The sequence below is a fragment of the Neltuma alba genome, unplaced genomic scaffold (genome assembly GCF_004799145.2).
Source record: "Neltuma alba isolate B1F8T4 unplaced genomic scaffold, ASM479914v2 tig00001417_pilon, whole genome shotgun sequence".
NCBI classification, from domain to species: domain Eukaryota; kingdom Viridiplantae; phylum Streptophyta; class Magnoliopsida; order Fabales; family Fabaceae; genus Neltuma; species Neltuma alba.
In genome coordinates, this window is record NW_021632457.1 from 14,232 (window position 1) to 25,812 (window position 11,581).

An 11,581-nucleotide genomic window follows, 5' to 3' on the forward strand; every position below is an offset into this window, starting at 1 on the left:
ATACAAATGGGAATAAATCAAACAACCAACATCTCTACCAAAACCAAGTCTTAAACACTAGGAAACAGCCCATATCATCTATTTAAGTTTAAAAACAACAAACAAACCAAAGAGGAGCAGCAATCATGAGAGTAAGAAAAATGACGAAGAGAAGAGAAGAAAGCTTCAAATGGTGACAAAGAACTCGATGGCGCCGGCAACGGAGAGGCTATTGATGTTGAAAAGTAGAAGGAATCATCGGTGAGTGGTTGTCATTGAGCTTTGGCGTAGGGTAGGGGTGTGGGACCATGAAGGCAAAAAAGTTTGGGGGAAAAAGATGAAATTGAACTTGCAAGGATTCTGTTTAAAATTTAAAAACTTTTAACTGCAGTTATTAAAAAAATGTCGTGAAAAATTCTTTTAACGTATTTAAAAAAGTAAATGCTGTTAAAAGAGCTTACCACAGTGCTTCTATAAAAGCTGTGGTAAGTTGAAAGGTTTTTGCCCATTCTTTTACTAGGGGACAGGGCTTTTCACGGTAGTTTTTTAAATAACCATTATAAAAAGTTTAATTTACTGTCACATAATTATAAAAAAGTCACTGTCTTTTTTATGGCGTTTTTTCTTTTAACCGCCCTGAAATGGCATCATTAAAAATATTTTTCTAGTGGTGATGGCATGCATGTTGAGTTTTGCTTGGGGACGATGATTTCCAAATCTGATAAGGAAAAAAACTTCCAGATTATGGGTGCTGTCGAAATATTTATGGAGGCTAGGGAGTGTCTAAATGGTAGAATAATCAATGAGTATTTTTATTTTTGGTAGCGTGAAGTTAGAAGCTTCAAGAGTAGTGAAAAAGTTTAGACTAAAAACTTGTCAAAACCCACTGTTTGATACTTTCCAAATGCTAAACAAATATCTTAGATTATTTAAGCATGCATAAAGATTCTAAAATGATGATTAAACTGTTATTCTCGAAGCTGGAAAATTTTTTGAGAATTGTACAATGGGGGGCTATCCGAATTTTGAAGGGAGTAAAATTGTACCAAAAGCTAATGGGCTTGCATTATATAGTTTTGGTATGATGTATGAAATAGTATGCTTGTTAAACTTGGATTTGGACACAAGATTTTGAATCTGGAAAATATCAGATTAAAAGACGATGAAATATTCAAAATGAGAAAATAGTTGAGTTGTTTAAGTGCTACATATAAAGGGATCATGATGGTGGATATGTTTATTGAATTACAAAATTTCTGTGACCGAAAAGGGTAAAATGACACTGTTTTGAGATGTTGTAGCATGAAACAAGTGCCTTATTAAATTCCCAAACCACACATAAGATATGTATGATATAGCGCCTAAGTTGTGTTTGGTAGCAATAGAAGTAAGATGTTTAAATTTTCAATACTCCCCTGTTGCGAACATGCAGAAAAGGGATTCAAAAGACAGGGATCCAGAATAATTTCCAAGGTGCTCAATGAATGAGGAAAGCGTGAAATGCTTAAACGGGATGGTTGTAGACGTGCATAACTTTTAAATTTGAATGTTTGGAAGCTGAAACATATAAAGGAAGGCTCACTGCTTTAGGTACCATAATGTGGAAGAAGTGATTTAAAATTCTAAGCCACACTTAGCTTGGAATGTATATTTAAAGGCCCCGAAGATGTGAGCGGTGATAAAAGCATTAAATTCATAATTTCCTTTCTTTTTCCCTGTTTCATCCAGCCATGGTTTTTATGGGCAGGATTGAACTTTGCTTTGGGTTGATTCGCTTAATATGTTTAGAATGGTAAATTATATAGACAAGTGCCAAAAAAAAAATGCATATGCGCAAATAACGCGGCCAAAGGGAAAATTAGGTAAGGGCGGGCTACATTTTTTTTTTTGGTCACAAGGGCTAGAATTTTATATTTCTAAGATTAAAAAGGAAATTCTTATATAAAATTATGTGGAAATAGCATAAGGAAGGAATTTCTAATGAAAAGGATAAGTGGGTCAAAAATTGAAGTAAAAGAAATGAAACTAAGAAGCTAAATGATGGAGGTTTAGAATTTGGGGCTAAGGGAGAGATTAATTATACAATTTAATCAAGTGTACCAAAATGTGTATGTTAATATGCCGCCATATACATAATGGACAGGTTTTTGTTTGAGCCCAGATCACACAAGAAAGCAAGAGTAATTAAGAGGAGCAATGAAGGAGAGTAAGTTTAAGAAAGATTTTGCGAAAGATAGTAAAACTTATTAACTCCTATATAATTTATGCTTGGTTGCTTACATATTTATTTGCCACGTATACTGTAATCAGGCCTTTGTACATGTAACATCGTTTCTTGAGTTTGTGTTTGGCAATGTGTATTTTCTCATACGGTGTTTGTTCTTGCATTGGTTATTCATATGCTTAATTAATTATAATTACGCATTATCTATTAAGGGGCTGTTTGGTTATCATCCCAAACTATGGTTTGGGGAAAGAGTCAGCCAAACACTCTGAAAAAATAGGAAACCATGGTTTGGGGTAAAACCATAGTTTCGGTCCCCAAAACCATGGTTTCAGCTTAAGCAGGTCTCACTCACTTCTGGCTGAAATTTATTTGATCGTTGGTTGCTATGGGCCCACGCTATATGACACAACAGCCTCAATTATTCTTCCTTTCTTTCACTCTTCACTCAATTATTCAGCCTTTACTCCTTCGCTATACTTTGTGTTTATCGCCTTTTTTTTGTGTGGTTATTCAATTTTTTGAAAAAAAATTATGAACCTAACGTTTAAAATCTTTACACTAAAAAAAAAAATTTTTATTGGCAAAATAAATCATTTACACAAAATATATTTAATTATTTTATAAATATATATACACATTTATTATTTATTATTTACATTATTTATGTCTTATTTATTATGTTGGCAAAATATATATTAGTAACAAATCTATTACTTCAATTAATCATATATTACAAAATATATCTTTTATGTAACTATCATTTAAATTTATGTCCTTTTTAGTAATTCAAAAAATTACTTTTGATAACAACTATCCAAACGCTTTCACTTTATCAGAATCACTTTTTCACAAAATCTATTTTCTCAAAAAGCTATTCTCCAGAAGCTATTCTTAAAACCATAGTTTGAGTTTATCCAAAAACCCCCTAAATTGATATTTTGTTATTGACATCCTTCCAAATCTCACATTTTTCTTCCATGTACCAACCTAAGAACAAGAACTTCCATGGGTAAAAGCGAGTTAGCGAAGGAAGGTTGGAGGTGGAATTTTTGTTGAGAAGCTTATTTTCCATTATTACTTTATTTAAATTGGCTTTCATTTTGTGCATGGTTGCTGTACGTAATTATTTAATATTTTTGTATAAGTTGATCATAAACTTTGGTAAATCTCCATAAAGAAGGTCAGGAAAGCTAAGCACATATGCCAAGGTAAGTCCCATGCTAAGTAGTTGTCAAAGATGCATGGGGAGTATTGCGTAGGTATTTCAATTCCTTTATTTGCGCCTCAGATTTGTGACTGCTTAGAGACAGGAGGGAAACGTGTGGGTTAGATTATGTAATTTTGCAGGGAAAAAGTACACATCTAGAGTTTTGAAATGAGTCTTAATCCATAATTTTTGGACGTGTACATAAAAAAAGAATTTTCAAAATGAACAATGAAAACAGAATTATTGGGAAAATGCAACTTCCAGTTTTGAATAATTGGAGATTTTGGAAGATCTGGGTTAGAGGTTTAGGTGGGTCTTATTTTTCTCCCAAGGAGTTTTACAAGAGCTTCAAATTGAGTTTTGAACGACTTCAATTGGATTTGTAGAGCTAGTTATGGATTTTCAATGTTTTGAAGAAAATCTTATTCTAAATTAAATGAACAGTACCCATGATGTTACACAAGGTTTTAAATTTTCTCAACTAATTGGGCCTCTACGGGTTTTTAAATAGCTAAACAATTCTAATAAGTGACTTAAGTGTGACATATTTTTAGAACACTTGTTCAGTATTCATTAGTTTTTTGGTTCCAAGATGTTAACTTTTCATGTTGTCCTTATTATTCATTGTTTATTATACCTATTTTCTAGCTAATTTGAAATTTCTGAGTTTTATAGGATAATCAAATTCCTAGAGGGTCCATATCTTGTAAATAGAAACGCAAATGGAGAGATGAGACACAGATCAAATCGATCAGAAAGTTCATAATAACTACAGTTAGAAGTAACAAAAATACCACACAAAAGAGAAGCCCTTTCATCATCTTGCTATGAACAGTAATTTTTAAGTAAACTTGATTGGTAAATCAAGCTAATTATATGAAGATATATAAGTATATCAACGATGTGTTTATGAGGATGACATCTTTCGCATACTTATTTATCTCATAATAATTAACTCAATCTTTTCATAGTCAAATCAAGTTTACTTAAAAAATTTATCATTTTCTTCATGATGGAAAAGAAAGGGATGCAACTATGTGAAAGAACTGAAGTTGCTCTAATAGTTCTTTGGCATGAGCTGTTGCTCGTTGCTCCACTCTAAGGTACAGCTTCTCACTAAGTTTGTCGCCGATGTGGGCATCCACGAGGACGCCAGACACGCTTCGGCAACTGTTTGCCAGAGCTCTCCCGACTTCAGTTGCATCATCTGGTTGGTTCACCACAAGAGGGCTTCCTCCTTTGAACACCTCAAGCTTGTTTATAGCGAATGAGCCATCTTCTTCCACCACTTCTTTGAAGTCTTGCAGGCTTGGTGCATAAATTGGGATATTGAAATTATCTCTTTGCTCACTGCTAATCAGCCCCTGTCGGAAGAAGGGGAAATAAAAAACTCTTTTACTAAACAATTAAAACTTTAAAATGTTAATGTCAATCCTTCTACATGAAAGTGGGTTAGGTTAAAAGGGAACACATATACTTATATCTTACACAAAAAAGTTTAAAAACTGAAAGTTGTTCGGCAAATTAACAGCTAACTAAAGTGGTTTTAATTTGTTGAGATTTCATAGTTTATCTTTTTAGTTGTTTCCTCCTTCAGCACAGGATTTTCCATCTTTTTGATCACTCATAGAAGATTATGCAACAAATCTCTGAGATCCATGAATTCTGATTTTTTTTTTATTACTGCAATATCCATGTTAGTTTAACACAGGATAAACATAGCTCGAATGATTTGGATTTGTAATATAGAGGAAACATAAAAACTCTATTCCAATGGTAAAATTGACTTACACATACACAAATATTTCCTAACTGGTGATTGAATAGTTTTTCTCATATATCAATCAGCCCTGGTTGATGTCTGCTTCGTACTGTGATAAATGAAGCTAAGTCTGATGTATTGTGATAATTTTTATCTGCATCAGAGCCTAATAATAAATATAATAATTGTCTCCTCCAAAATTTTCTTCAAATTGTCAAGATGGGTGTATAATGACCCGATAAGGAAATTAAATAAAAAATTATACTTCTATTAGATGCAAAACAAGAAAAGGAGAGGAACTCCATAAAAAGTAATAGAAACCACGCATGCACGCACGATCCATTCTTATTTGCAGCAAGTTCGATATAATTTTAGACGCAATTTTTTAATGTACAAGAAAGATATTTTTAAATAAAAAACAATTGTCCAACTTGATAAGCTACAAAAACAAATATCATTGCGCATATACTTCGTGAAGTTTATAATAGACCGATAATTAAGGATCACTTTAGTCAAGCTTAAATTGTTAATTGAATTATTTTTATTCTGTTATTGTATATATCAATCCATAAAAAGGTCCTTCTTTATTAACGTGCTACTTTTTAGGGGGTAGGTGTCAAAGTGATTGAAACTAGACTTGATTGGCTTGAGAGCATGTGAAGGAGATAATTTATTTATTTTGATTGGTTATGTGAAGGAGACAATTGATTATTCCAAACCTATGTTAAAAATTAAAATAAACAAGTATAATAAATAAAACCCACAGTCCACACTTTCCTGTGAGCCCGAAAAGGACCAAGAAAAGCTAGTGTGCCATTGGTATAAGTATCTACAAATTAAAAAGTGTCTTTATGTTCTATAGAATGAGAGCGTACGTCCACTACTGTTTATGACAAATGTGCCCCACGAATACTTGAAACGGTTTAAATTCGTAAAGCCACCCTATTATGAAGGTCTTATTATGTTCATTGTACTCTCTTAATTATAGTACGTGCATATTGAATGTGTCGCATGTTATTGTAGAAGAGGATAACATAGGAGTACTTATATGCTTCTAGATTTGTCATAAGACATTGTTGGATCCTCTATATATATATATATATATATATATATATATATATATTACCATAATCATCATGCAAAGAGAATGATAAAATGAATGCGAGATATAGGTTTTTAATCGAATACATTTAGCAAAGCTTATTTAGTTTGCTTTGATTTAACAGACATCCTCATGCTCTTGTTACCTAGCTAAATACCATAATAAATAGGAAACCGTCATCTTACGACTTACTTCCTTTGCTCCTAAATATGGGAGTCAGTTGAAGGGTTTAATTTAGCTCTAAAGTAATATATTAATAATCTACTTTCTTTTGCAATATATATTTGTTACAAATAATTAACTAAACTATAGTTCTTTAAACTTTGTATGTTAGTTATCTAGTTCCTATATTTAGAGTCAAAAGGAGTTTAATGAATGACATGATATGATAGGAGCTAGCTAGATGAAGGGTTTAATTTAACTCTAAAATAAGACGTTAATTTACTTTGTCTTCTAGTATACATTTGTCACAAATAATTAACTTGGCTAATAATTTTTGAAACCTATAACAAATGACTTGATGTGATGATAATAATGGTCAAATCAAAATAAGCAAACAAGATTATACCCAGGAAAAAAAAAAAAAAAGCAAACAAGATTTCCTGACTAGCTACACATGACATCATAAAATCAGACGGAATATAATGAATCCAAATCCATACTACTCTTTCGGCTTTGTTGGAAGACATTGATATATTCTCACAATGATGATATAAAAAAGAATGATGAGATGAAAGCAAGAAGAGTGCCATAGCTAGCCTCCTTGTCTAACTTTTAAGATATGAAGATGATTTTAAGTGTCTTAACCATCCAAAACCTAATAATTTGGTCAATATTTCAGACCACCCATCCACTACCTACCCGGCACGCACTTGATCATATTCTTTCATAATGGGTGGGGCTCAAATGTGTCAAATTTGCCTAACAAATCATTACGAACAAAACTCACAATAATAATGATGATGGATGGTTTTCCAGTTGGAGTGAAGGAAGGATGGGGCATATTACCTGTTGGATCAGATCATCCCAAGCGTCCTGAAAGTGGGTCCCAAAGAGGAGGCCGGCCCCACCTTGGTCGGTGGGGTCCAGGGAGGTCCGACCAAGGCAAACCAAGAACATGGACCCACCCTTCTTCATCTCCTGGGCTCTTGCCCTCAGGAAAGCAGCCAGATCTGTCTGAAACTGTTTCCTATATGCATTCGTTGTGCTCTCACCTGCTCCGTGTATGAACACTCTTCCTTTGTTGTATCCACTTCCTCTTTTGTCCAACACACTCTGAGGCACCTGATTCATATGCACCCATTGTGCGTCACTTCTATCATGTATTGTTTGTATAACAATATAGTTTTATTTATTAGTCACTTTCAACATGTTTTACTAAAATGAAGGAAAATATTAAATCCCATTAACTGTGTCTTAAAATTTAACAACTTTCCAGACTTTATTTAATTAATGCTTACACTTTCTAAGAGAATATTAATCTACACAATAATAACTAAAGAGTACAATGGTACATTTCTGTTAAATATTACATGACATGGATGTTGTCGTGAAATATAATATCAATTACTCTATACTTTTAGGAGAGATCTCATAGTAATTTAGGAAAAGTATGTTATGAAACATGCATTCATTTTATGCACAATCAATTAGTATTCATCAAAATTAGAAGAGTCACAAGAAAGAATTAGAACTTATTTTGAAATCAAAATATGAAGAAGGCGAGATTCTAAGGCACGCATATAAAACAAAGTTTATTTGATACAAAATTTTTCTGCAACATTACATTTCTTTTTAATATTTGTTAAAGTAGTGTGGAACTGATTAATTATTAATTAATATTTGAGTGCTTGATTTCAGATTAGGACAAAAGATTTTCCTGTTTTTTTAAAAAAATATTCCTTACCTATTTGTCAAACACTCAAACAAAGTTAAAATTTCACTAGTAAAGTACTTAATTTTGTTTAATATAAGAGCCACTTAACTAATTTAAGTAAATTAAAAAAATTAGTTAAATTAGTTATTCGTACCAAATATGAGTTGATTTTCCTGAAATATCTTTTTTAATCATGACTATTCTTGAATGGAAACATTTTAATATGTATAATCAATAAGGATATTTTAAAAAATGAATTATATATTTGGGAGATACAATGAATTGAAATCTTACATTTTTTTTTTGAACAAAACTGAGATCTTACATTTAATTAAAACCAAATTTAATCTTTAACTAGATCTTATATTAAGGACCAGATGTAGTAGTAATTACAGGAGACTGTCTTTTATTATATGTAACGCACTTTGATATGTTTGAGGCTTTCACAGACACATATGGTTATATTGCAATACATAATTCATAATTTAACAATTAAAGTAATAATAAAACCTTCTCTCACACACTGAACCATTGTTTCCCACAGACACAGAAGTCCTTGTTAATCAAATCCTGTGAGCCCATAAAGATTTAAAAAATGCAGAAAAAGAGAAAAATTATTATGTTCTTACTATGCATGCATCCAAAATCACAGCCCACCTACGTCACTTTGTCGCTTAGATATTGTCTATGTTATTTTCATCCCTAACAGGCTTTTTATCTGTAGGATCAAGATATTCAATGTATCATTTTAAATTATCCTCGGGAAGTGGCATATTAAATTTTTTCTTTCCCAGAGAAAAAGGTACTAATTTGACCCCATTGATATTCCTTGAGTGTTTTGCGGGGTGAAACTACAAGAAAGTTATAAAAGGAGGGAGTTATGCTTTAAAGTGTCATTCACACAAAAAAGCCTTTATGAAAGTGGGAGTTTCTAATCAAAAGTTTTCATGAGTGATAGATAGGAAAAAGACACAAGCAGAGTTAAAAATCTGTGTATGGAATGGAATGAATAATTTTATCTGACAGTGGAAGAATAAAGTCTAAATTCTAGCTAAAAATCTTCAATCAAGAAATAAAGTTTTGTATTCATCTCTATTATCTATGAGAAGCTAAGGTAAGATCCTAAATACTAACTTCAAACTGGCAAATAATAAATATAACAAAAGAAAACTAAAAATGAAATACGAAGAGCCCATGTGCAGCTATATCTTGAGTCAACGATAAAAAGAAATCCGCTTGAATATTCATAGGTAGAGACATTTGTTTGAGCTGCATGAATATTCATATCATGAGTCATGTAATTTTAACCTGAAATCTTTAAGTAATTAATGAAATTCAATTTTCAAACACTTGTGTTAACAAAAGTAAAAGGCGCATTATTTATCCTTATTTTAATTAAAATATGACGGATAAATATTTTTTAAAGCCTAGTATCATAATTTATTGGCTCTTGAAAGGTTTTCCACAAATATCTAAAGGTAGTAAACTAATTATAAACTAATGCCTCAACATCGATGTAAGAAAGAAAAGAGACAATTATTAGTTAAAGCCTAACCTGAGACAGCCAATGCAAAGAGAAGGCAGAGTGAAAAACATCAATGGACCTCATTGGAAACAGCCTCCGGTAGAAGGAGCCGGGGACTCCAGCAGCAAAGTAGGAGCGGTGGTTGTTGGCGGCGAGGCATTCCTCCATGCTGACACCATAATTGGTGGTAAGCATAGGAGGAAGCAGCTGGAAGAGAGTGTTGAAGTCATTGCTGGGAAGATCAGAGAAGAAAGCTGAAAACTCCGGCGGGTCGAGGCCTAAGGTCTCATAGCGCTTAATGATGTGGTTGATGATGACGTCCACCACATAGATGGTGTTGTTGCCACAGGAGCAGCCCAAGTCCACAACCACAAAGGGAATATCAGGATTGTTCAATTGAACCCTGTCTAGGGTTTCTTTTAGAAGATGAAGCATGGAACGAGCATGAATAGCCTACAAGAATAATAAAAAGAATCATGCGCACTGTGTATTATCTACTCAAAAAAAAGAGCATCATTTTTAATTAAAGAATAAAGAGAAAGACGATATACCAAGCAATCCATGTATTAGAATGGATTATGTACATTTATATATATATGTTAATAATTTAGATTTTTGAAAAGAAAAATTAAAACTAATCTCTTGTAAATGTATCAAAAACCTGTGGAACGCCAGTGAACCTTTAAAAATTATTCACAGAAGAATTTTTGTTTGAAGCGACAATGACGTTAAGTACAAGATCTTGAGTTTAAGTCGGTGTAAATGGGAAAAACACTTTCAGAATATCTATTGGGTCTAATAATACTCAAATCTAACATACTCAGATAGACATATATATTAAATAAAAAATAAAAAAAAAGTGTGAGGGAGAGATAACAACAAAAGATTGGCTTCACTTCTCCTTACTCTCTCGCTATGTCTTAATTTTAACATCGTTCATTGTTGGCCACAAGTTTTCAGGCCATTAATTGAAGAAATATGATTTCATATGTTAGAAAAAAGCTAACAAAATGAAAGATCAGCTTAAAATAATCCCCCAAGACACAAATTAATTTATCGTGGAGTTACACACACACACACAGAGATGAGAGTTTATGACCTGAGCTTGTGAGTTATTGGCGTAGCTGCCTTCACCTTTTCCTCCTTTCATGCTAAGAAGTCTCTCAAGCTCCATATTTGACACAACCACGTTGTCTCTCTTAAGAGCCATAGCTTCTAATAGCTCTCTTACTCAACGAACCACTATGTATATATAGCTCTATTCTCACTCAAACGTAGCAAAAATGGCAGACAAAGAGTTCATATTTATACTGACAAAACAGGACACCATGTTCGCTTCTATAGGCAGATGCAAAGGACCAACAAGTTGCAAGTAATTATGGTTGTTAGTGTCGTTATTATTATTGGAAATATTATTATTAAGAAAGTCAATTTGAAAGAAAAAATAAAGTGAAAATCTTTAACAAACACAAAAGAAGACTCAGAAATCTCAGGACAAGAGATCATAGGCTTCACATGCAACAAAGGAGGGGCCCAAGATTTCCGCCGGATTTTTATTTCTTCCACACCGCAAGAAAAAATTCTTCAAATATTCACACTAATATACGTGCGTACGTCTCTCTGTGTGTGTGCTTTTTTTTTTTTTTTCTGGAGCTAGCCAGGGAGGGGACGTTATTATGAACGGAGACATATTTTTAATATATAAAATACTACCCCTAGTTCTTAATAGAAGACCTATACATCTATTTTTAGTAGATTACAAAAATTACTTAAATTACTTATTTGTCAGAAATGTATGTTAATTTCTTTAAAATACCTTTTTAAATCATTTGCATTGAAACTATCTTTTAACATGTGTAATCAATAAGAATAATTTTAAAAAATAATGATAAATACAGAAGAA

General features: G+C 32.5%; 1 protein-coding gene across 1 annotated transcript; it reads right to left on the reverse strand.

The window, feature by feature from the left end:
* Positions 1-4,420: 4,420 nt before the first annotated feature.
* LOC114757018 (indole-3-acetate O-methyltransferase 1-like) lies at positions 4,421-10,888 on the reverse strand. Its single transcript, XM_028946014.1, has 4 exons — positions 10,778-10,888; positions 9,709-10,131; positions 7,286-7,561; positions 4,421-4,777 (listed from the first exon to the last, which is right to left on the reverse strand). The coding sequence occupies exons 1-4, from the start codon at positions 10,886-10,888 to the stop codon at positions 4,421-4,423; spliced, it is 1,167 nt and encodes a 388-aa protein (XP_028801847.1).
* Between the last annotated feature and the right edge of the window lie 693 nt (positions 10,889-11,581).

What these genes read in the sequence shown, in the direction of transcription:
- LOC114757018 (XM_028946014.1), bottom strand. Translation starts at nt 10,888, where the DNA reads ATGGCTCTTAAGAGAGACAACGTGGTTGTGTCAAATATGGAGCTTGAG. An exon ending in CCAATAACTCACAAGCTCAG is followed by an intron (nt 10,132 to 10,777) that starts GTCATAAACTCT and finishes TTATTCTTGTAG; the next exon opens with GCTATTCATGCTCGTTCCAT. An exon ending in CTTTGCATTGGCTGTCTCAG is followed by an intron (nt 7,562 to 9,708) that starts GTTAGGCTTTAA and finishes CATATGAATCAG; the next exon opens with GTGCCTCAGAGTGTGTTGGA.